We start from the raw sequence: 27,028 nt of genomic DNA, 5'->3' as shown, positions 1-27,028 counted from the left end.
GTGGAGTCTGAGATGTTACACACCTATAGTAAGGTTGATCCCCTGGATACACTGATGCTTTGTGTTCGGCTTGCCGTGTTGGTTGCAGTCACTCTCACAGTTCCGGTGGTTCTCTTCCCGGTGAGAGGTTCCCCGTGTCACTTGATCTCCCACAGGGCTACATATTGCTCTATATCACTGGTTTTCAAACCTTTCCTCAGGCCTCTCTAACTGGCCAGGTTTTGAGGATATCTGAACTGGAGCACAGGTGAAATAATCAGCTGTTAGTAAACATGGTTATTTTACCTGCTCTCATTCAAGGTAATCCTGAAAATCTGGCCTGTTGGGGAGGTTTTAGGGCAGGTTTGTTCTTTATCATATGATCTGTCACTGTTTGCACTTACCCTCACATAGGCTCGCACAATACTATCTCTGCTCTCTCGCCTGACCTCACACCATATTATCTGTTCCACAGCTCGCTGCTTCTCAATTCCAGTCATTAACCCGTTAAAGTGATAAGAAATTAACCCTTCATGGTTAAAATATTAAACGTTTTGATCTTACAATGAGATTTTAGTAATTTATGATCATGAACATTAATAACAGAAGTAAATTGAAAATTCTCTTAAAATGACATGCTCTATCTCAGGGGTCAGCAACCTTGGTTTTCCAGATGTTTTAGAACTACATTTCCCATAATGCTTAAGTGTCTTTAAGCGGCCTAAGCATCATGGGAAAACACCAAGAGAGCCCAGGTTGCTGACCCCTGAGATAGAGCATGTCATTTTAAGAGAATTTTCAATTTACTTCTGTTATTAATGTTCATGATCATAAATTACTAAAATCTCATTGTAAGATCAAAACGTTTAATATTTTAACGTTGGACGCTGTTGTATCAAAGGTCAGTTTTAATTTAAAAGTTTGGCTGGACTGATATTTGTGTATGTAGTAGGGAAGTGCCTGGAAAGCACAGCCCGTACCAAACAAAGAAGACGTCTGGGTGGTGCTTTCTTCAAACAGTAAAACTCACTGTCCATTGCACTGTTTTTCTTGTGTCTTATGAGTTCCAATTTTATTATTTTGACTGATATTTTCCCCCCAACATATGATCTGGATTTATACTCTCTCACATGGACCTTAAAGGGACATGAAACCCAACATTGTTCTTTAATGATTTAGGTAGAACATACAATTTCTTTCCTAAGATATGGAGAGTCCACAATGTCATCAATTACTAGTGGGAATATCACTCCTGGCCAGCAGGAGGAGGCAAAAAGCACCACAGCAAAGCTGTTAAGTGTCACTCCCCTACTCACAATCCCCAGTCATTCTCTTTGCCTCTGTCAATGGAGGAGGTGAAGTTTTGGTGTCTGAAGAAAATCGGATTTCTTTTCGCTACAAGCAAGATATTTGGGTATAGCTGTAGTCCACGTCAATCTCTGCAGTAAAGTAGTGGTGGCTTCAAAGCAGTTAGGAACTTGTGAGGTGGGCCTTGCTGAGTTTTCCTAACATATTTGCTGCCCATGGTATAAAAAATAGAGTAGGTTTAATCTGTTCTTTTTCTTTCTACAGGTCTCTGTGAGGAGTGGCCTCCTCTCACACCATGTAAGCTGTCGTCCTGCCTGACAGCTAGATTTGTGGGTAAGTGCCTTCTTGTCTTCTAGGTAAGGAGATGGGCACTTAATAAAATAACTGATTGATCTGCAACGTTATTGGTACACATTAATCCTTTGGGAAGGATTTTATTTAGGCAGTGGCAGGCATGTTATATATGTGTGAGACATGGGGGGTTTATTTCTTGTATTTTTTAAATCATCCCCTGAGGCTATGTTTCTGTTTAAATTGCACTTTTTTTATGATCTGCAGCTGTGGCAGCTTCTACATGTGCATATTACCCCATTAGACTCTCTCTGCTAGTATATGGGGTAGCGTCCACCGTAGTGCAGGGATGACTTTTTTTTTATATACACTCAATTTACCATTACCTCTACTGATAACTGTTTCTGTACTGGTTTGGCTATCTGCTATATGTGGATGGGTGTCTTTTGGTAAGTATGTTTTTTATTACTTAAGACACCTCAGCTATGGTTTGGCACTTTATGCATTTATATAAAGTTCTAAATATATGTATTGTACTTATATTTGCCATGAGTCAGGTTCATGTATTTCCTTCTGCAGGCTGTCGGTTTCATATTTGGGTAACATAAACATCTTTTAAAGAAATTTTATTCTTACCTGGGGTTTAGTCTTTTTTCAATTGACTACTTTTTGCAAATTGCGGGCGGCATTAGGCCCGTGGGTGCATCAAATGCTAAACTTTATTGCGTCATTCTTGGCGCGAACTTTTTTTGGCGCGTAAAAATACGTCTATGACGCAACTTCGTCATTTCCGGCGTCATACTTGACGCCGAGACCTTTCACACGGTTGCGTCACTAGTGACGCGAGTGTGTCATTTCCGGTTATTTTTTGGCGCCAAAAAGTTTACGTTACGTTGTGCGTCATACTTGGCGCCAAACTTTTTCATTATTTCAATACCCCATTGATGTTTGCCTCTTGATTTTTTCTCTATCAGAGGTCTATACTATTTGCTTTTTTTCCCATTCCTGAAACTGTCATATAAGGAAATAGATAATTTTGCTTTATATGTTGTTTTTTCTCTTACATTTTGCAAGATGTCTCTATCTGATCCTGCCTCAGAAGTTTCTGCTGGAACATTGCTGCCTGACATCGGTCCTACCAAAGCTAAGTGCATTTGTTGTAAAATTGTTGAAATTATTTCACCGAATGTCATTTGTAATAGTTGTCATGATAAACTTTTACATGCAGTTAGTGTATCCATCAGTAATAGTACATTGCCAGTTGTAGTTCCTTCAACTTCTAATGTGCATGATATACCTGTAAATTTTAAGGAATTTGTTTCTGATTCTATTTTGAAGGCTTTGTCTGCATTTCCACCTTCTAATAAATGTAAAGGTCTTTTTAAACTTCTCATTTAGTTGATGAAATTTCAAATGACCAACAACATAATTTATCCTCTTCTGATGAGGATCTGTCTGATACAGAAGATCCTTCCTCAGACATTGACACTGACAAATCTACTTATTTATTTAAAATAGAGTATATGTGTTCTTTATTAAAAGAAGTGTTAATTATTTTGGATATTGAGGTAACCAGTCCTATTGACGTTCATTCTAATAAACGTTTAAATGCTGTTTTTAAACCTCCTGTGGTTTCTCCAGGGTTTTTTCCTATTCCTGAGACTATTTCTGATATGATTTCTAGGGAATGGAATAAGCCAGGTACTTCTTTTATTCCTTCTTCAAGGTTTAAAATTGTATCCTTTACCAGCAAAATCTATAGAGTTTTGGGAAAAAATCCCCAAGTTGATGGGGCTATTTCTACTCTTGCTAAACGTACCATTATTCCTATGGAAGATAGTACTTCCTTTAAGGATCATTTAGATAGGAAGCTTGAATCTTATCTAAGGAAGGCCTATTTATATTTAGGTCATCTTCTCAGACCTGCAATTTCTTTGGCTGATGTTGCGGCTGCATCAACCTTCTGGTTGGAGAATTTAGCGCAACAGGAATTGGATTCTGACTTATCTAGCGTTATTCGCCTATTGCAATATGCTAATCTTTTTATTTGTGATGCAATTTTTGATATTATCAAAATTGATGTTAGATCCATGTCTTTAGCTTTTTTAGCTAGAAGAGCTTTGTGGCGTAAATCTTGGAATGTTGATATGACATCTAAACCTAGATTACTATCTCTTTCTTTCCAAGGTAATAATTTATTTGGTTCTCAGTTGGATTCTATTTTTTCAACTGTCACTGGGGGAAGGGAGTTTTTTTCTGCCTCAGGATTAAAAACCTAAGGGTAAATCTAAGGCTTCTAACCTTTTTCGTTCCTTTCGTCAGAATAAGGAACAAAAACTCAATCCTCCCCCCAAGAAGTCTGCTTCCAATTGGAAGCCTTCCTCAAATTTGAATAAATCCAAGCCATTTAGGAAACCAAAGTCAGCCCCTAAGTCCGCATGAAGATGCGGCCCTCATTCCAGCTCAGCTGGTAGGGGGCAGATTAAGGTTTTTCAAGGATATTTGGATAAAATCTACCCAAAATCAATGGATTCAGAGCATTGTCTCTCAAGGGTATCGAATAGGATTCAGAGTAAGACCTCCTGTGAGAAGATTTTTTCTCTCACGTATCCTAGTAAATCCAGTAAAAGCTCAGGCTTTCCTGAAGTGCGTTTCAGACCTGGAGTCTTCAGGGGTAATCATGCCAGTTCCTCCTCAGGAACAAGGTTTGGGGTTTTATTCAAATCTATTCATTGTACCAAAGAAGGAAAATGTATTCAGACCAGTTCTGGATCTGAAAATTTTTAATCGTTATGTAAGAGTACCAACTTTCAAGATGGTGACTATAAGGACTATTCTGCCTTTTGTTCAGCAAGGACATTATATGTCCACAATAGACTTGCAGGATGCATACCTTCATGTTCCGATTCATCCAGAACATTATCAGTTTCTGAGATTCTCTTTTCTAAACAAGCATTACCAATTTGTTGCTCTTCCATTTGGCCTAGCAACAGCTCCAAAAATCTTTTCAAAGGTTTTGGGTGCCCTACTCTCTGTAATCAGAGAACAGGGTATTGCGGTGTTTCCTTATTTGGACGACATCTTGGTACTAGCTTAGTCTTTGCGTGCTGCAGAATCTCACACCAATCAACTAGTGTTGTTTCTTTGGAAACATGGTTGGAGGATCAATTTACCAAAAGTTTCTTGATTCCTCAGACAAGGGTCACCTTTTTAGGCTTCCAGATAGATTCAGTGTCCATGACTCTGTCTCTAACAGACAAGAGACATTTATAATTGGTTGCAGCATGCCGGCACCTTCAGTCTGTCATTCCCTTCAGTGGCTATGTGCATGGAAGTTTTAGGTCTCATGACTGCAGCATCAGACGCGAACCCCTTTGCTCGTTTTCCCATGAGACCTCTACAGCTTTGTATGCTGAATCAATGTACGACACTCTCTGACATGGTGGATAGATCACCATCGTTTAGTTCAAGGGGCTTCTTTTGTTCGGCCAACCTGGACTGTGATCACAACAGATGCGAGTCTTTCAGGCTGGGGAGCTGTTTGGGGATCTCTGACAGCACAAGGGGTTTGGAAATCTCAAGAGGCGAGATTACCAATAAATATTTTAGAACTCTGTGCAATTCTCAGAGCTCTTAAGTTTTGGCCTCTGCTAAAGAGAGAACCGTTCATTTGTTTTCAGACAGACAATATCACAACAGTGGCATATGTCAATCATCAGGGTGGGACTCACAGTCCCCAAGCTATGAAAGAAGTATCTCGGATACTTGTTTGGGCGGAATCCAGCTCTTGTCTAATCTCTGCGGTGCATATCCCAGGTGTAGACAATTGGGAAGCGGATTTTCTCAGCCGCCAGACTTTACATCCAGGGGAGTGGTCTCTCCATCCAGATGTGTTTTCTCAGATTGTTCAGTTGTGGGGTCTTCCAGAGATAGATCTCATGGCCTCTCATCTAAACAAGAAACTTCCCAGATACCTGTCCAGGTTCAGGGATGTTTAGGCGGAAGCAGTGGATGCGCTGACACTTCTTCTGTGTTATCATCCTGCTTACATTTCCCGCCTCTAGTTCTCCTCCAAGAGTGATCTCTAAAATCATCATGGAACAATCATTTGTGTTGCTGGTGGCTCCAGCATGGCCACACAGGTTTTGGTATGTGGATCTGGTTCAGATGTCCAGTTGTCCGCCTTGGCCACTTCCGTTCGGCCAGACCTACTATCTCAAGGTCCGTTTTTCCATCAGGATTTCAAATCATTAAATTTGAAGGTATGGAAATGGAACGCTTAGTACTAAGTCATAGAGGTTTCTCTGACTCAGTGATTAATACTATGTTGCAACCTCGTAAATCTGTTTCTAGAAATATTTATTATAGAGTTTGGAAGACTTACATTTAATGGTGTTCTCATAAAATCTCCTGGCATTCTTTTAGAATTCCTAGAATTTTACAGTTTCTTCAGGACGGTTTGGATAAGGGTTTGTCTGCAAGTTTCTTGAAAGGACAAATCTCCGCTCTTTCTGTTTTATTTCACAGAAAGATTGCTATACTTCCTGATATACACTGTTTTGTACAGGCTTTAGTTCTTATTAAACCTGTTATTTAATCAGTTTCTCCTCCTTGGAGTCTTATTTTGGCTTTACAGGTTCTTACATTTGAACCTATGCATTTTTTGGAAAGTGTTGTTCCTTTTGGCCATCTCTTCTGCTAGAAGAGTTTCTGAGTTATCTGCTCTTTCCTGTGAGTCTCCTTTTCTGATTTTTTTCATCAGGATAAGGCAGTTTTGCAGACTTCTTTTTAATTTTTACCTAAGGTTGTGAATTCTAACAACATTAGTAGAGAAATTGTTGTCCCTTCCTTGTGTCCTAATCCTAAGAATTCTTTGGAAAGTTCCTTACATTCTTTGGATGTGGTAAGAGCTTTGAAATATTATGTGGAAGCTACTTAAGATTTCAGGATGACTTCCAGTCTATTTGTTTTATTTTTTGGTCCTAGGAAAGGTCAGAAGGCTTCTGCTATTTCCTTGGCTTCTTGGTTGAAACTTTTGATTCATCAAGTTTATTTGGAGTCGGGTCAGGCCCCGCCTCAGAGAATTACAGCTCATTCTACTAGATCAGTCTCCACTTTGTGGGCTTTTAAGAATGAAGCTTCAGTTGATCAGATTTGCAAAGCGGCAACTTGGTCCTCTTTGCTTACATTTACTAAATTCTACCGTTTTGATGTATTTGGTTCTTCGGAAGCAGTTTTTGGTAGAAAAGTTCTTCAGGCAGCTGTTTCAGTTTGATTCTTCTGCTTTTGGTTTGTTTTTTTCTTTCAAATGAAATAAACTTATATTTCTCCAACATAGGTGTGTCCGGTCCACGGCGTCATCCTTACTTGTGGGATATTCTCTTCCCCAACAGGAAATGGCAAAGAGCCCAGCAAAGCTGGTCACATGATCCCTCCTAGGCTCCGCCTACCCCAGTCATTCTCTTTGCCGTTGTACAGGCAACATCTCCACGGAGATGGCTTAGAGTTTTTTAGTGTTTAACTGTAGTTTTCATTATTCAATCAAGAGTTTGTTATTTTAAAATAGTGCTGGTATGTACTATTTACTCAGAAACAGAAAAGAGATGAAGATTTCTGTTTGTATGAGGAAAATGATTTTAGCACCGTAACTAAAATCCATGGCTGTTCCACACAGGACTGTTGAGAGCAATTAACTTCAGTTGGGGGAACAGTGTGCAGTCTCTTACTGCTTGAGGTATGACACATTCTAACAAGACGATGTAATGCTGGAAGCTGTCATTTTCCCTATGGGATCCGGTAAGCCATGTTTATTAAGATAGTAAATAAGGGCTTCACAAGGGCTTATTAAGACTGTAGACTTTTTCTGGGCTAAATCGATTCATTATTAACACATATTTAGCCTTGAGGAATCATTTATTCTGGGTATTTTGATATGATTATATCGGCAGGCACTGTTTTAGACACTTTATTCTTTAGGGGCTTTCCCTAATCATAGTCAGAGCCTCATTTTCGCGCCGGTATGGCGCACTTGTTTTTGAGGACAGCATGGCATGCAGCTGCATGTGTGTGGAGCTCTGATACATAGAAAAGTCTTTCTGAAGGCATCATTTGGTATCGTATTCCCCTTTGGGCTTGGTTGGGTCTCAGCAAAGCAGATTCCAGGGACTGTAAAGGGGTTAAATATAAAAACGGCTCCGGTTCCGTTATTTTAAGGGTTAAAGCTTCCAAATTTGGTGTGCAATACTTTTAAGGCTTTAAGACACTGTGGTGAAATTTTGGTGAATTTTGAACAATTCCTTCATACTTTTTCGCAATTGCAGTAATAAAGTGTGTTTAGTTTAAAATTTAAAGTGACAGTAACGGTTTTATTTTAAAACGTTTTTTGTGCTTTGTTATCAAGTTTATGCCTGTTTAACATGTCTGAACTACCAGATAGATTGTGTTCTGACTGTGGGGAAACCAAGGTTCCTTCTCATTTAACTATATGTATTTTATGTCATAAAAAAAAAAATTTAGTAAAAATGATGCCCAAGATGATTCCTCAAGTGAGGGGAGTAAGCATGGTACTGCATCACCCCCTCCTTCGTCTACACCAGTCTTGCCCATACAGGAGGCCCCTAGTACATCTAGTGCGCCAATACTCCTTACTATGCAACATTTAACGGCTGTAATGGATAATTCTATCAAAAACATTTTAGCCAATATGCCCACTTATCAGCGAAAGCGCGACTGCTCTGTTTTAGAAAATTCTGTAGAGCATGAGAACGCTGATGATATGGTTTCTGAAGGGCCCCTACACCAGTCTGAGGGGGCCAGGGAGGTTTTGTCTGAGGGAGAAATTTCAGATTCAGGAAACATTTCTCAACAAGCTGAACCTGATGTGATTACTTTTAAATTTAAGTTGGAACATCTCCGCGCTCTGCTTAAGGAGGTGTTATCCAATTTGGATGATTGTGATTATCTGGTCATTCCAGAACCACTATGTAAAATGGAAAAGTTCTTAGAGGCCCCGGGGCCCCCCGAAGCTTTTCCTATATCCAAGCGGGTGGCGTACATTGTTAGTAAAGAATGGGACAGGCCCGGTATACCTTTAGTACCTCCCCCCATATTTATAAAATTGTTTTCCTATAGTCGACCCCAGAAAGGACTGATGGCAGACAGTCCCCAAGGTCGAGGGGGCGGTTTCTACTCTACATAAGCGCGCCACTATACCCATAGAAGATAGTTGTGCTTTCCAAGATCCTATGGATAAAAAATTAGAAGGTCTGCTAAAAAAGATGTTTGTTCAGCAAGGTTCCCTTCTACAACCAATTGCATGCATTGTCCCTGTCACTGCAGCCGCGTGTTTCTAGTTTGATGAGCTAGGAAAGGCGATTATTAGTAATTCTTCTTCTTATGAGGAGATTATGGACAGAATTCGTGCTCTTAAATTGGCTAATTCTTTCACCCTAGACGCCACCTTGCAATTGGCTAGGTTAGCGGCGAAAAAATTCTGGGTTTGCTATTGTGGCGCAGAGCGCTTTGGTTAAAATCTTGGGCAGCGGATGCGTCTTCCAAGAACAAATTGCTTGACATTCCTTTCAAGGGGAAAACACTCTTTGGCCCTGACTTGAAAGAGATTATCTCTGATATCACTGGGGGCAAGGGCCACGCCCTTCCTCAGGATAGGTCTTTTCAAGACCAAAAATAAACCTAAGTTTCGTCCCTTTCGCAGAAACGGATCAGCCCCAAGGGCTACGTCCTCTAAGCAGGAAGGTAATAGAAACCTGCCACTGCTACCAAGACAGCATGAAATGCGGGCCCCCGATCCGGGACCGGATCTGGTGGGGGGCAGACTCTCTCTCTTCGCTCAGGCTTGGGCAAGAGATGTTCTGGATCCTTGGGCGCTAGAAATAGTCTCCCAAGGTTATTTTCTGGAGTTCAAGGGGCTTCCTCCAAGGGGGAGGTTCCACAGGTCTCAGTTGTCTTCAGATAAGAAGACAGGCATTCTTACATTGGGTAGAAGACCTGCTAAAAATGGGAGTGATTCATCCTGTTCCATTAGGAGAACAAGGGATGGGGTTCTACTCCAATCTGTTCATAGTTCCCAAAAAAGAGGGAACGTTCAGACCAATCTTAGATCTCAAGATCTTGAACAAGTTTCTCAAGGTTCCATCGTTCAAGATGGAAACCATTCGAACACTTCTTCCTTCCATCCAGGAAGGTCAATTCATGACCAAGGTGGATTTCAAGGATGCGTATCTACATATTCCTATCCACAAGGAACATCATCGGTTCCTAAGGTTTGCATTCCTGGACAAGCATTTCCAGTTCGTGGCGTTTTCTTTCGGATTAGCCACTGCTCCTAGGATTTTCTCATAGGTACTAGGGTCCCTTCTGGCGGTGCTAAGACCAAGGGGCATTGCTGTAGTACCTTACTTGGACGACATTCTGATTCGAGCGTCGTCCCTTCCTCAAGTAAAGGCTCACACGGACATTGTCCTGGCCTTTCTCAGATCTCACGGATGGAAAGTGAACGTGTAAAAGAGTTCTCTATCTCCGTCAACGAGGGTTCCCTTCTTGGGAACTATAATAGACTCCTTAGAAATGAGGATTTTTCTGACAGAAGCCAGAAAAACAAAACTTCTAGACTCTTGTCGGATACTTCATTCCGTTCCTCTTCCTTCCATAGCGCAGTGCATGGAAGTGATAGGTTTGATGGTAGCGGCAATGGACATAGTTCCTTTTGTGCGCATTCATCTAAGACCATTACAACTGTTCATGCTCAGTCAGTGGAATGGGAACTATTCAGACTTGTCTCCGAAGATACAAGTAAATCAGAGGACCAGAGACTCATTCCGTTGGTGGCTGTCCCTGGACAACCTGTCACAAGGGATGACCTTCCGCAGACCAGAGTGGGTCATTGTCACGACCGACGCCAGTCTGATGGGCTGGGGCGCGGTCTGGGGATCCATGAAAGCCCAGGGTCTTTGGTCTCGGGTAGAATCTCTTCTACCGATAAATATTCTGGAACTGAGAGCGATATTCAATGCTCTCAAAGCTTGGCCTCAGCTAGCGAGGGCCAAGTTCATACATCAACCATCAGGGGGGAACAAGGAGTTCCCTAGCGATGGAAGAAGTGACCAAAATCATTCTATGGGCGGAGTCTCACTCCTGCCACCTGTCTGCTATCCACATCCCAGGAGTGGAAAATTGGGAAGCGGATTTTCTGAGTCGTCAGACATTGCATCTGGGGGAGTGGGAACTCCATCCGGAAATCTTTGCCCAAGTCACTCAACCGTGGGGCATTCCAGACATGGATCTGATGGCCTCTCGTCAGAACTTCAGAGTTCCTTACTACGGGTACAGATCCAGGGATCCCAAGGCGGCTCTAGTGGATGCACTAGTAGCACCTTGGACCTTCAAACTAGCTTATGTGTTCCCGCCGTTTCCTCTCATCCCCAGGCTGGTAGCCAGGATCAATCAGGAGAGGGCGTCGGTGATTTTGATAGCTCCTGCGTGGCCACGCAGGACTTGGTATGCAGATCTGGTGAATATGTCATCGGCTCCACCATGGAAGCTACCTTTGAGACGAGACCTTCTTGTTCTAGGTCCGTTCGACCCACTCCAGCTGACTGCTTGGAGATTGACCGCTTGCTCTTATCAAAGCGAGGGTTCTCAGATTCTGTTATTAATACTCTTGTTCAGGCCTGAAAGCCTGTAACCAGAAAAATTACCACATAATTTGGTATATCTGTTGGTGTGAATCTGCAGGATTCCCTTGGGACAAGGTTAAGATTCCTAAGAGTCTATCCTTCCTTCGAGAAGGATTGGAAAAAGGATTATCTGCAAGTTCCTTGATGGGACAGATTTCTGCCTTGTCTGTGTTACTTCACAAAAAGCTGGCAGCTGTGCCAGATGTTCTAGCCTTTGTTCAGGCTCTGGTTAGAATCAAGCCTGTTTACAAAATTTTGACTCCTCCTTGGAGTCTCAACCTAGTTCTTTCAGTTCTTCAGGGGGTTCCGTTTGAACCCTTACATTCCGTTGATATTAAGTTATTATCTTGGAAAGTTTTGTTTTTGGTTGCAATTTCTTCTGCTAGAAGAGTTTCAGAATTATCTGCTCTGCAGTGTTCTTCTCCTTATCTGGTGTTCCATGCAGATAAGGTGGTTTTGCGTACTAAACCTGGTTTTCTTCCAAAAGTTGTTTCTAACAAAAACATTAACCAGGAGATAGTTGTGCCTTCTTTGTGTCCTAATCCAGTTTCAAAGAAGGAACGTTTGTTGCACAACTTGGATGTAGTTCGTGCTCTCAAATTTTACTTAGCAGCTACTAAGGATTTCAGACAAACTTGTCTTTGTTTGTTGTTTATTCTGGTAAACAGAGAGGTCAAAAAGCAACTTCTACCTCTCTCTCCTTCTGGATTAAAAGCATTATCCGATTGGCTTATGAGACTGCCGGACGGCAGCCTCCTGAAAGAATGACAGCTCACTCCACTAGGGCTGTGGCTTCCACATGGGCCTTCAAGAACGAGGCTTCTGTTGATCAGATATGTAAGGCAGCGACTTGGTCTTCACTGCACACTTTTTCTAAATTTTACAAATTTGATACTTTTGCTTCTTCTGAGGCTATTTTTGGGAGAAAGGTTTTGCAAGCCGTGGTGCCTTCCATTTAGGTGACCTGATTTGCTCCCTCCCTTCATCCGTGTCCTAAAGCTTTGGTATTGGTTCCCACAAGTAAGGATGACGCCGTGGACCGGACACACCTATGTTGGAGAAAACAGAATTTATGTTTACCTGATAAATTACTTTCTCCAACGGTGTGTCCGGTCCACGGCCCGCCCTGGTTTTTTAATCAGGTCTGATAATTTATTTTCTTTAACTACAGTCACCACGGTAACATATGGTTTCTCCTATGCAAATATTCCTCCTTAACGTCGGTCGAATGACTGGGGTAGGCGGAGCCTAGGAGGGATCATGTGACCAGCTTTGCTGGGCTCTTTGCCATTTCCTGTTGGGGAAGAGAATATCCCACAAGTAAGGATGACGCCGTGGACCGGACACACCGTTGGAGAAAGTAATTTATCAGGTAAACATAAATTCTGTTTTTTGGGTTGTGGATTAATTTTTTTCAGCAGATTATGGCTGTTTTTATTTTATTCCCTCCCTCTCTAGTGACTCTTGAGTGGAGATCCACATCTTGGGTATTGATATCCCATATGTCACTAGCTCATGGACTCTTGCCAATTACATGAAAGAAAACATAATTTATGTAAGAACTTACCTGATAAATTCATTTCTTTCATATTGGCAAGAGTCCATGAGGCCCACCCTTTTTATGGTGGTTATGTTTTTTTGTATAAAGCACAATTATTTCCAAATTTCCTTTGTTGATGCTTTCTACTCCTTTCATTATCACCCCACTGCTTGTGTTAAACTGAATTGTGGGTGTGGTGAGGGGTATATTTATAGGCATTTTGAGGTTTGGGAAACTTTTCCCCTCCTGGTAGGATTGTATATCCCATATGTCACTAGCTCATGGACTCTTGCCAATATGAAAGAAATGAATTTATCAGGTAAGTTCTTACATAAATTATGTTTTTCTGGGCGGATGTAAGTAGTGCGCTGCCAATTCTAGCTACGCATTTGATTTCTTGCTGCCTTGTGTCTCCGCCTCTTTAACTAGCTGAGAACGGAGAGGCACCATTTCTGGTCTTAGCTATAAGCCCGATTATGCTTCGGCATTAGATCCCGCCTCCTTTCTCTGAGAAGGAGCAGTTCTATGTCTCTGAGTTTAAGAGACTTGTTGAAGGGATTGTTTGCCGTTTATGTACTTTGTTTTATCTCTGTCATAAGGAGTGTCAGAGCAATTTGCTGTGTTTTTGGCTGTATAATGCGCTTGCAAGTAGGCGCAACGACTCTGTGTGTTAACTCTTTCTATGCCATGTTAATTTATATTGCATATAAAGCCTATCATGTTTTATTTTTACAATAGCCCCTATTTACATGTTTTATTGTATATTTGGAACTGGGGTCTGTTCTTATGAAGTAATGCTTTCATGTCAATTCTGTTTTTATTTAAAGTCACAGCGCTATTTAAAAAAAAATAAAGAAATAAAAGTATTTTGCGCTTTTTGTTTGGTTATGGAGCAGGGGTCCTGCTCCTATGGACAAATGTCTGTTTACCATTGATTTTAATTTGTGTTACTATGCTTTTTGTTTCTCTTGTTAAAGAGGACTTTTAATTTTATTTTCTAAGCCTCATGTCTCTCAGGATGATGCTGTTTAGGCATGACCACAGCTTTCTCCTCAAACGTCCCAAGCCTTAATGGCTACACATACAGTGCCCTGCTTTTCCTCTCAGTCACCTGGAGGAGTTTATTTTGTCAGCAGATTTTACTGCACAGGTATCTTCTGCAGTATCTGCAGCATTATCTGTTTTTCCTATGTTAAAGGGAAAACGCAAGAGGAAATTTAGAGATTCAGATAGTGAGGTTTCTGTTCCGCCTACTGCTACACTGGTTGCCTTTTCTCATAAGTCTGATGAGGAGGCTTCGCCTGTAGCCTCTGAGGTGAAATCTCAGATTCAGACAGTATAATTCCTTCATCTGATGCTGAAGTAGTAACCTTCACATTTAAGCTTGAACACCTTTGTGTATTGTTAAAGGGGGTTTTGGCTTCTTTGGACGACTCTGATTCGCCTATCATTGTCAACCCTAGGAAATCTAGTAAACTTAATAAATACTATGATGTTCATTCCACTGTGGAAGTGTTTCCTGTTCCAGGCAGTGCAACAGAGTTTTTTTTATACAGGAATGGGAGAAGCCAGGGATTCCTTTTTCTCTGTCTCCTGTCGCTGACTCCCTTAAAGATTCAGGTTCATGGTGCCTACAGTAGAAAGGACAATTTCTACGCTGGCTAAGAGAACTACTATCCCTATAGAGGATAGCTGCTCTTTTAAGGACAAAAGCTGGAGGCTTATTTGAAGATCAATGGCATCCTGCAGTTTGTATTGCCTCTGTCTCAAGTACGGCATCTTATTGGTACACCTTGCCTGATTCAATTTTGGTAGAGATTCCTTTGGAAGAGATCCAAGACAGAATTAAGGCTCTCAAGCTAACCAATTCCTTTATTTCCTGGGAAGATAGCTGTCTTCGCTGTGCTAGCCACAGGGCGTTGTGGCTAAAATCTTGGTCAACTGATGTTACCTCTATGTCCAAGCATCTGGCGCTCTCTTATAAGGGTGACTTTATTTGTGCCTGGTCTGACAGAAATAAGTTAAGATATTAAGGGTCTTTTCTACCACAAGACTAGAAGAACAGAGCTAAAGGATGTGAAATTGGATACGGGATGTCCCAGATATTTTAGCTGGGGACATAGTATCTCAGGGTTTCAAATAGAATTCAAATATTTTCCTCCCAGGGTCAGGTGCCACCTCTCATGATTATCTGTAGTCCAGATAAAGAGAGAGGCATTATTGAAATGTGTTCAGGATCCTTCCCCCCCGGGAGTGATAGTTCCAGTTCCTCTAAAGGAACAGGTCCTAGGATTCTAGTCAAATCTGTTCATAGTTCCCAAAAAAAGAGGGAACTTTTCAACTTATTCTAGACTTGAAGTGTTTCAACAAGTTTCTCAGAGTATTATCCTTCAAAATGGAATCCATTCGTTCTTTTCTTCCTTTGGTCCAAGAGGGTCAGTTCATGACGACCATAGACCTGAAGGATGCATATCTTCATGTTTCCATCCACCGGGATCATCACAAGTTCCTGAGATTTGCCTTTCTAGACAAACACGTTTAGTTTGTGGCTCTTCTGTTTTGGCCTTGCCACAGCTCACAGAATTTTCTCAAAGAGTTATGGGGGCTCTCTTGGCAGTGATCAGGTCTCTGGGAATTGCTTTAGCACACTACCTGGGCGACATATTGGTTCAGGCGCTTTCTTTTCAACAAGCAAACTATCATTCAGAGATCTTGTTGTCTTTTCTACTTTCCCACGGATGGAAAGTGAATCTGGAAAAGAGTTCCCTTGTTTGAGCTACAAGGGTAGTTTTCTTAGGGACCATAATAGATTCCCTATCTATGAAAATATTTCCGACAGAGTTCAGAAAACTAAAGATTCTTTTCTCTTGCCTCTCTCTGCAGTCTTCTGTTCGGCCATCAGTGGCTCAATGTACAGAGGTATGTGGTCTGATGGTCGCTTCCATGGACATCATTCCCTTTACTTGATTCCATTTGAGAGCTCTGCAGTAATGCATGCTCGGACAGTGGAAAGGGGATCATGTGGATCTGTCTGAGGATAGATCTAGATCAGTCGAAAAGAGACTCTCTCTCCCGTGGTGGCTTTTTCAGGAGCATCTGTCTCAAGGCACATGCTTCCGGACACCTTCCGTCATCTTGGATTTAATTGCGATTTATAATACTCTGATGGCTTGACCTAAGCTATCCTTAGCCCGGTTTATCAGGTTCCAGTCGGACAATATCTCCACAGTGGCTTACATCAACCACTAGGGAGGAACTCGGAGTTCCTTAGCCATGAAGGAGGTGACTCGGATTGTTCAGTGGGCGGAAGCTCACAATTGTGGTCTATCTGCCATTCTCATTCCAAGGGTGGACAACAGGAAAGCGGATTTCCTGAGAAAACAGACATTTCATCCCGGGGAGTGGGCTTTCCACCCGAAGGTGTTCTTTGGTTAACCCACGAATGGGGGGTGCTGGAGTGGGATCTGATGGCATTTCAGCAGAATGTCAAGTTTCCAAGGTACGGTTCGAGGTCAAGAGATCCGCAGGCCACCCTGATAGACACTTTGGCGGTTCCTAGGGATTTCGATCTGACTTACCTGTTTCTACCGTTTGCTCTCCTTCCATGAGTCATTGCTTGTATCAAACTGGAGTGAGCATCAGTAATTCTAATAGCTCCTGCATGGCCTTGCAGGATTTGGTATGCAGACCTAGTGAAGATATCATCCCTGCCACCTTGGAGGTTGCCTCGTAGGAAGGATCTTCTAAATCAGGGTCCATTCCTTCATCCAAATCTCGTTTCTCTGAAACTGACTGCTTGGAGATTGAACGCTTAGTTCTGTCTAAGCGTGGTTTTTCTGAGTCGGTCGTTGAGACCCTGATTTAGACTCGCAAGTCGTTTTCTAGAAAGATTTACCATAAGATATAGTGTAAATTCCTTACTGGAGTGAATCCAAGGGCTACTCCTTGGAGTGGGGTCGGATTCCTAGGATTTTGTTCTTTCTCCAGGAAGGTCAGTCAGTACTTCTCTTTGGAGTCTTATCCTTGTTCTTAAGCTTTGCAGCAGGCTCTGTTTGAGTCATTGCATTCCATAGATATTAAGTTGTTATCTTGGAAGGCTTTGTTTCTTTTTGCTATCTCTTCTGCTCGGTGAGTCTCGGAACTCTAGACTTCGAAGTTTGTTTCGCCTTACCTTATTTTCATGCTGATAAGGCAGTTCTTGGTTCTAAGTTAGGTTTCTTCCGAAAGTGGTTTCGGCTAGAACTATTAATCTGGAAATTGTTGTTCCTTTTATATGTCCTAATCCTTCTTCTAATATGGGACGTTTGTTGCACAACTTGGATGTTGTGTGTGCTTAGAAATTTTATCTACATGCAACTAAGGATTTTCGCCAGTCTTCTGACCTGTTTGTTTGTTTCTCTGGAAAGCGTAAAGGTCAGAAGGCTACTTCTACTTCTCTTTCCTTCTGGTTGAGAAGTGTGATTTGTTTTGTTTGAGACTGCTGGAAAGCAGCCTCCTGAGAGAATTACTGCTCATTTCACGATGGCTGTCTCCTCTTCTTGGGCCTTCAAAATTGAAGTTTCAAGATTTGCAAGGCTGCAACTTGGTTCTCTTTGCATACTTTTTCCAAATTCTAGAAATTTGATACTTTTGCTTCGGCTAAGGCTTCTTTTGGGAGAAAGGTACTTTAAGCCCTTGAGTGCTAACGACGGCTCTGAGCCGTCGCAGAGTTTCCCACTCTGGTGCTAACGACGGCTCAGAGCCGTCGCTAGCACTCTCCCACCTTGAGGGAGATCTGGGGGCTCCCACCCGCTCCTACCCCGGTGATCGTGCCTGTAGAGTGACAGGCATCGCCGGGGTTTCCCGTTTTGCATGGTGACGTCATGCGCAATAAACGTGATGACGTCACCGCACAACTTTATTTATACTTAACAATGTTAAGTATAGGAGCAGGGGGCATGCTGTTTAGAAGCCTGTATCTCAGGCATCTAAGCAGCTACAGACCCCCAAGACCCACCATTGGAAAGGTAATCGCCTAACCTTTCCAACAGTGTAAGTCTTGGCGGTCTGAAAAGAAAAAAAGAAAAGAAAAAAAACATTAAAAAATCTTAGCACCCAGGTGGGAAAGTGCTTAGCACTTAAAGGGTTAAGCGGTGGTGCCTTCTGTTTAGGTCTGCCTGTCCTGTTATCCCTCGCTAGTAATCTGTGTCCTCTAGCTTGGGTATTGGTTCCCACTAGTAATTGATGACGTTGTGGACTCTCCATATAAAGAAAACAAAATTTATGCTTACCTGATAAATTTATTTATTTCTGGATATGGAGAGTCCACGACCCCGCCCTTTAGTTTAAGACAGTTATTGTTTGACTAAACCTCAGGTACCTCTACACCTTTGTGTTTTTCCTTTTTCCATTTCCTTTCGGTCGGATGAGACTGGGGATTGTGGGTAGGAGAGTGACACTTAACAGCTTTGCTGTGGTGCTCTCTGCCTCCTCCTGCTGGCCAGGAGTGATATTCCCACTAGTAATTGATGACATTGTAGACTCTCCATATCCGGAAATAAATACATTTATCAGGTAAGCATAAATATTGTTTTAAAACAACTTTCCAGTTTACTTCTATTATCAAATTTCAGTAAATATATGCAGCCACCAATCAGCAGCTAGCACCCAGGTGCTTTGCTGCTCCTGAGCTTCCCTAGATAAACCCTTCAACAAAGGATAACAAGAGAGGGAAGCAAATTAAAAAATAAAAGTAAATTGAAAAGTTGTTTAAAATTGTATGCTCTGTCTAAATCATGAATGTCTAATTATGACTTTACTGTCCCTTTAATGCTGTCTGTACTCTCTTCTGCTTTTTTTGTTTGTTTTGTATTCTAATTATACTCCTTTCACTCTCCCTAGATACGAAGAGCAATCCAGCAGCTGATTTTCCCAGGGAAAGATTTTAGGTGGTGGCGCCACATTGTAATCGCTATATGTTTATTGGTGGCAGTCAATATTCTTGTCATCTTTGTTCCCAGCATCAGGGATATTTTTGGAGTTATTGGTAAGAACGATTTATATTCTAGTTGTGCTGGCTGATGTTCCTTTTATCTAAGGTACAGAGCCTAAATAATGTATCTACTGCACATCATATTTTCATGCTAATCAACCCAAACACAAAAAGGGCCTGGTGATCGCAAACTCGCTGCTTTCAAGAGATATCACACAAAATCTTTGGGATTTTTTTAAGACCTTATAATGTAATATTATATTATAATGTAATATAGGATTCTCTACTTCACTTACAGAAGCCGTAGGGCCAGATTATGAGTGGAGTGCTATTTCTCTTGCAAGATGTATCGAGTCCACGGATTCATCCAATACTTGTGGGATATTCTCCTTCCCAACAGGAAGTGGCAAAGAGAGCACCCACAGCAGAGCTGTCTACATAGCTCCTTCCTTAGCTCCACCCCCAGTCATTCTCTTTGCCTACTCTAAGTACTAGGAAGGGTAAAGTGAGTGTGGTGACAAAAATGTTAGTTTTTATTTTCTCAAGCAAAAGGGGTCTCCTAAAGAAAATTTTTGTTCACCAAGGTTTTCTTCTCCAACCTATTGCATGCATTGTTCCTGTAACTACTGCAGCTGCTTTCTGGTTCGAGGCTCTATAAGAGGCTCTTCAGATGGAGACTCCATTAGAGGATATTATGGATAGAATTAAGGCCCTTAAGCTGGCTAATTCTTTCATTACAGATGCCGCTTTTCAACTGGCTAAATTAGCGGCAAAGAATTCAGGTTTTGCCATTTTAGCGCGCAGGGCTTTATGGCTTAAGTCCTGGTCTGCTGATGTGTCCTCAAAATCTAAACTTTTGAACATCCCTTTCAAGGGAAAGACCCTATTCGGGCCTGAACTGAAAGAGATTATTTCAGACATCACTGGAGGGAAAGGCCATGCCCTCCCTCAGGATAAAACAAATAAAATGAGGACCAAACAAAATAATTTTCGTTCCTTTCGGAACTTCAAGGGTGGTCCCTCTTCCTCTTCCCCAGCTGCGAAGCAAGAGGGGAATTTTGCCCAATCCAAGTCAGTCTGGAGACCTAACCAGGCTTGGAACAAGGGTAAACAGGCCAAGAAGCCTGCTGCTCCCTCTAAGACAGCATGAATGGGTAGCCCCCGATCCGGGACCGGATCTAGTAGGGGGCAGACTCTCTCTCTTCGCCCAGGCTTGGGCAAGAGATGTTCACGATTCCTGGGTTTTAGAAATTGTTACCCAGGGTTATCTTCTGGACTTCAAAGACTCCCCTTTCAAGGGGGAGATTTCACATTTCTCAATTGTCTGCAAACCAGACAAAGAGAGAGGCGTTCTTACGCTGTGTAGAAGACCTACATACCATGGGAGTGATTAGCCCAGTTCCAAAAGCGGAACAAGGGCTAGGGTTTTACTCAAATCTGTTTGTGGTTCCCAAAAAAGAAGGAACTTTCAGACCAATCTTGGATCTCAAAATTCTAAACAAATTCCTCAGGGTACAATCGTTCAAGATGGAGACCATTCGGACCATTCTGCCTCTGATCCAGGAGGGTCAATATATGACCACCGTGGACTTAAAGGATGCGTATCTGCACATCCCTATTCACAGAGATCATCATCAATTCCTCAGATTCGCCTTTCTGGACAGGCATTACCAGTTTGTGGCCCTTCCCTTCGGGTTGGCCACAGCTCCCAGAATTTTCACAAAGGTGCTAGGGTCCCTTTTGGCGGTTCTAAGACCGCGGGGCATAGGAGTGTCGCCTTATCTAGACGACATCTTAATTCAAGCGTCAACTTTCCAGCTAGCCAAGTCCCACACGGACATCGTGTTGGTTTTTCTGAGATCTCATGGGTGGAAGGTGAACATAGGGACTCTGATAGACTTAGTAGAAATGAAAATATTTCTGACGGAGGTCAGGAAATCAAAACTCATAACCACCTGCCGAGCTCTTCATTCCATTCCTCGGCCATCAGTGGCTCAGTGTATGGAGGTAATCGGACTTATGGTAGCGGCAATGGACATAGTTCCTTTTGCCCGCCTACACCTCAGACCACTGCAACTATGCATGCTCGAACAGTGGAATGGGGATTATGCAGATTTATCTCCTCAAATACATCTGGATCAGGAGACCAGAGATTCTCTTTTCTGGTGGTTGTCTCAGGACCACCTGTCACTGGGAATGTGTTTCCGCAGGCCAGAGTGGCTCATAGTAACAACAGATTCCAGCCTACTGGGCTGGGGTGCAGTCTGGAACTCCCTGAAAGCTCAGGGCTTATGGTCTCAGGAGGAAGCTCTCCTCTCGATAAACATTCTAGAACTGAGAGCGATATTCAATGCTCTTCAGGCATGGCCTCAGCTGACTGCGGCCAAGTTAATCAGATTTCAGTCGGACAACATCACGACTGTAGCTTATATCAATCATCAAGGAGGAACACAGAGTTCTCTAGCGATGATGGAGGTGACCAAAATAATCCGATGGGCGGAGACTCACTCTTGCCATCTTTCAGCAATCCATATCCCAGGGGTAGAGAACTGGGAGGCGGATTTCCTAAGTCACCAGACTTTTCATCCGGGGGAGTGGCAGCTCCATCCGGAAGTATTTGCCCAGCTGACTCGGCTATGGGGCACACCAGAATTAGATCTGATGGCGTCTCGTCAGAACGCCAAGCTTCCTTGTTACGGGTCCAGGTCCCGGGATCCCCAGGCAGTACTGATAGATGCTCTAGCAGTGCCCTGGTCCTTCAACCTGGCCTATGTATTTCCACAGTTTCCTCTCCTTCCACGTCTGGTTACCAGAATCAAGCAGGAGAGAGCTTCGGTGATTTTGATAGCGCCTGCGTGGCCACGCAGGACTTGGTATGCAGATCTGGTGGACATGTCATCTGTTCCACCGTGGACTCTGCCGATGAGGCAGGACCTTCTAATCCAGGGTCCATTCACGCATCCAAATCTAATTTCTTTGCGTCTGACTGCTTGGAGATTGAACGCTTGATTTTATCAAAGCGTGGGTTTTCTGAGTCGGTCATTGATACCCTGATTCAGGCTAGAAAGCCTGTCACCAGGAAAATCTATCATCAGATATGGCGAAAATATCTTCATTGGTGTGAATCCAAGGGTTACTCATAGAGTAAGATTAGGATTCCTAGAATATTGTCTTTTCTCCAAGAAGGATTGGAGAAGGGATTATCAGCTAGTTCCTTGAAAGGACAGATATCTGCTTTGTCTATTCTTTTACACAAACGTCTGGCAGATGTCCCAGACGTTCAGGCGTTTAGTCAGACTTTACTCAGGATCAAGCCTGTATTCAAACCTGTTGCTCCGCCTTGGAGCTTAAACTTAGTTCTTAAAGTTCTTCAAGGGGTTCCGTTTGAACCTATGCATTCCATAGATATTAAGCTTCTATCTTGGAAAGTTCTGTTTTTAGTAGCTATCTCTTCGGCTCAAAGAGTTTCTGAGTTATCTGCTTTACAGTGTGACTCACCTTATCTTGTTTTCCATGCTGATAAGGTGGTTTTGCGTACCAAACCTGGATTCCTTCCTAAGGTTGTTTCTAATAGGAGTATCAATCAGGAAATTGTTGTTCCTTCTCTGTGTCCTAATCCTTCTTCCAAGAAGGAACGTCTGTTGCACAATCTTGATGTGGTTCGTGCTTTAAAGTTCTACTTACAAGCAACTAAAGATTTTCGTCAAACATCTTCGTTGTTTGTTGTCTATTCTGGTAAGCGGAGAGTTCAAAAGGCTACGGCTACCTCTCTTTCTTTTTGGCTGAAAAGCATCATCCGTTTGGCTTATGAGACTGCTGGCCAGCAGCCTCCTGAAAGGATTACTGCTCATTCTACTAAAACAGTGGCTTCCACATGGGCTTTTAAAAATGAGGCTTCTGTTGAACAGATTTGTAAGGCGGCGACTTGGTCTTCGCTTCATACTTTTTCCAAATTTGATACTTTTGCTTCTTCAGAGGCTATTTTTGGGAGAAAGGTTCTACAAGCAGTGGTGCCTTCCGTTTAGGTACCTGTCTTGTCCCTCCCTTCATCCGTGTCCTAAAGCTTTGGTATTGGTATCCCACAAGTATTGGATGAATCCGTGGACTCAATACATCTTGCAAGAGAAAACAAAATTTATGCTTACCTGATAAATTTCTTTCTCTTGCGATGTATCGAGTCCACGGCCCGCCCTGTCTATTTAAGACAGGTAGTATATTTTTATTTAAAAAACTTCAGTCACCACTGCACCCTATAGTTTCTCCTTTTTCTTCCTAGCCTTCGGTCGAATGACTGGGGGGTGGAGCTAAGGGAGGAGCTATATAGACAGCTCTGCTGTGGGTGCTCTCTTTGCCACTTCCTGTTGGGAAGGAGAATATCCCACAAGTATTGGATGAATCCGTGGACTCGATACATCGCAAGATAAAGAAATTTATAAGGTAAGCATAAATTTTGCTTTTTTAGCGCTTTCACTCGCCTACTAACTGCGCTAGAAGCTTTCTACTCACGTTGGGTTGCACTTGTATTACTAGTTGAAAGTTAACTGTTTTCGCCGATGCACGCAAAAGGATAATCTTAGAATATCGTGAGTGTGATAACGTATACCCCCATAGAAGTCAATGGAGCAAAACCCGATCACATATTCTCAAGTGAGCTAACCGAACATGAAAATATGAATATTTCACATTCAAATGTTCTTCACTTTGAAGAATGTTTTATTTATTTATAAATACATATTTCTACATATATCTGATGATATTTTGATACAATATATATTTATACTTTTATATATACACATGATTATATACTGTACAGATATATATATATACTGTGTGTGTGTATATATATATATATATATATATATATATATATATATATATATATATATATATTTAAAAATACAAAGAAGATATTCTGCTATGTGCAGAACATTGGAATGTAAAATATTCACAGTAAACATAGTATAACACTGCTTAATTGCAAAGGGCTCCAATGCACTTATATATATATATATATATATATATATATATATATATATATATATATATATATATATATATATATATATATATATATATATATGTATGTGTATATATATGTATGTAAATACATATATACACATATAAATACATATGTACACACACACACACACACACATATATATATATATATATATATATATATACACATACATATTTAGAGTTGTTTAGGTTTGTAACTCTATTAAAACCCTTTGCCTGCTTTTTTTTCTAACACCCTTATAACTTTTGTGTGCAATATTTTTTTAAAAATAATTTTTATTAGATAGTGTTATTATGAGTGTAACTGTTAAATGTATTTATGATGTTTTTTGTGACACTTTTTTTTGTTTCACTAAACAGTTAACCAGAGCTCTGAGGTTGTGCTAACCCAATGCGCGTTAACTTCAAATGCGCTTAAGCGATTGTGTTTACTTTCAACTTGTAATACGCGTTCTACTCCCGACGCGCAAACAGGCGCAATAAACCCAGTATCGCTCGCGCACAACCATTAGGCTGCCACTAGTAATCTGGCCCATAGTGAGATAAACATCTCTCAAGGTAAAATTTATGTTTCATAGTTTCCTTGAGGAACCTCTCTGTAATAGCGAGACTTCTTATATCATCTCACCTGAGCAGAAAGCTTTAGGTCATTGGGCCCATTATGGTATCATTGTGAGATTATATCTGCTTGGTCTGTCTTTTTGATATGCTGCATTTTATTTAGTATATAGACTAATATCCCTTCTTCATACAGGAGCAACCTCGGCCCCCAGCCTGATCTTTATCCTTCCAAGCATCTTTTATATCCGCATAGTTCCCAATGAAAAGGAACCTCTCTTTTCACGTTCAAAGATTCAGGTACTTAACCATTATTTTGTGCCTCCCTTTGTCTCTTCATTTTGGTCTTTCTGTTTCTCTTGGTCTTTCTGTTTCTCTTAATCCCATTAGTGATGATCTACATTTCTTTTTCTGTTCTTTTGCATTATGTATGCTGCATGCTTTGCTCTTTTCTTCCTTTCGTATCTGTTTTCCTTCATTCTCTCCTTTCCATATCTTCCTTTCTATGACGCCTATCCATGATCCAACCTTCATAACCTCTTGTCTTCTTCCCATGTAGGCTGCCCTGTTTGCCTCTCTAGGCTTCATCTTCATGATCACGAGTCTGACTTTTATAATTGTGGACTGGGTGACTACCGGGAAGAGCAGTGCTGGTGGTCACTAACCTCCCCTACGTCCCCTCTCTCTTGAACAAGGACATTGGGACAATTCTCTTGGGTTCATCTTGTTTGCTAAAGATCAGAATAATGGATCTGATACTGAGAATAGCTGGGAGAGGGGGATATCCAATCAAAACAGAACAAAAGATAATCAACCCCACAAGTACTCCCTGCCCTCAGCTGCTGCAAAATACTCTGGAGTATCACACACTATGAAAACTCCTGGTTCCTCTGTGTCCGTCAGAGTTGGGAGCCTACCACAGTGCCATATCTGTGCAGGGAATATGGTGTGCCCTGCCTAAATCAGTGTATCTACCTCGCTGCCCACCCATAGTAGCAGGGTATATCCGTGCATCACACTGTTAGGTAACTACAGTCGGAGAGGACAGAACACTGTATAGTGATGCTAAGCACATATCTTGATCTACCTTAATCATTTTTAGAAACACAGAATATAATATTGATCCGAAACAATGACCTTCGACAGGTATGCTCTGTTGGTTGAGTGTGGTGCCTTATTACACACAGTAGGAGATATGGGCAGTGCTAATTATTCAAGGGCTCTGTTATATGAGCACATACTGGACTGTTACAAGTTTATAGCTATGCTTAGAGGTCTATAGAGCAGCTGCCTTCTGCACTAATCATTATTTGTCCTCCGTCCTAATCACTGTGATTCCTTCAGGAAATATTTGTCTATATTCTCTACTTTATTGGAATCGCTGCATTGCCCCTTCTCTGTTAACACACTCCTGGCCGTGTCTGCCTTGAGTCCCGCATGACCCAACATCCGCAAGTCCAGAACACGCGGACTCCTCATGATGGACAATGAAGTGGCAAATAAATTTTTAAAAAAATGTTTCTATAGCTCGTTATTTACCATGTACAGCTGATAAATGTGTTTCCGTGTCTGATCTCAGAGCAGGCAGTAAGTGTATTTGTAGCTATCTTAGCATCTACTACTTCCTCACCGATCTCTTACTTCATAAATTACTAGCAGTGTATGTGATCCTATTCTCTCACATTAGTCCTACATCAGATTCTGTTTGCTTCCCTCTTCTATCTGCATCTGATTTACTCCTTCCTGGGTTTTATCCTCAACATTCTTCCATTGTTTTGTTTAATTTGTATTGTGTTCCTTCTACATTGTCATTTACTCTGCCCTAATTCATCCTGCTCTGCCATTCACATCACCCATTGTTATATTCACTGACATTCACACCACCCATTGTCCAATGCACTGCCATTCACACCACCCATTGTCTTATGCACTGCCATTCACACCACCCATTGTCCTATGCACTGCCATTCACACCACCCATTGTCTTATGCACTGCCATTCACACCACCCATTGTCTTATGCACTGCCATTCACACCACCATTGTCTGATGCACTGCCTTTCACACCACACATTGTCCTATGCACTACCATTCACACCACCCATTGTCTGATGCACTGCCTTTCACACCACCCATTGTCCTATGCACTGCCATTCACACCACACATTGTCCTATGCACTGCCATTCACACCACCCATTGTCCTATGCACTGCCATTCACACCACCCATTGTCTGATGCACTGCCATTCACACCACCCATTGTCCTATGCACTGCCATTCACACCACCCATTGTCCTATGCACTACCATTCACACCACCCATTGTCCTATGCACTGCCATTCACACCACACATTGTCCTATGCACTGCCATTCACACCACCCATTGTCTGATGCACTGCCATTCACACCACCCATTGTCCTATGCACTGCCATTCACACCACACATTGTCCTATGCACTGCCATTCACACCACCCATTGTCCTATGCACTGCCATTTACACCAAACATTCACCAAGATTACAAGTTTTGCGGTACGGTGCGGTTAGGCTATACTGCTGAAAAATTGGCCATTGTGCGTGAAATGGCAGGTCTCCCGTATTACAAGTCGCTGCGGTATAGCTATAACGCAAGCATTTTAGCGTGTAACGCAACAAGCCATTCCGCACTT

At 41.9% G+C, this 27,028-nt stretch overlaps 1 protein-coding gene across 1 annotated transcript; it reads left to right on the top strand.

The window, feature by feature from the left end:
* Positions 1–25,939, top strand: LOC128642854 (sodium-coupled neutral amino acid transporter 3). The gene is made up of 4 exons (XM_053695699.1): positions 1–120; positions 18,694–18,838; positions 24,558–24,661; positions 24,921–25,939. Exons 1-4 carry the CDS (start codon positions 13–15, stop codon positions 25,023–25,025), a joined length of 462 nt encoding a protein of 153 aa, XP_053551674.1. The 5' UTR covers positions 1–12; the 3' UTR covers positions 25,026–25,939.
* The last annotated feature ends 1,089 nt before the right edge of the window (positions 25,940–27,028 follow it).

The sequence above is a fragment of the Bombina bombina genome, chromosome 12 (assembly GCF_027579735.1).
Source record: "Bombina bombina isolate aBomBom1 chromosome 12, aBomBom1.pri, whole genome shotgun sequence".
NCBI lineage: Eukaryota > Metazoa > Chordata > Amphibia > Anura > Bombinatoridae > Bombina > Bombina bombina.
Note: the sequence above shows the minus strand (reverse complement) of the source record. Positions and strands in the feature narration are given on the sequence as shown.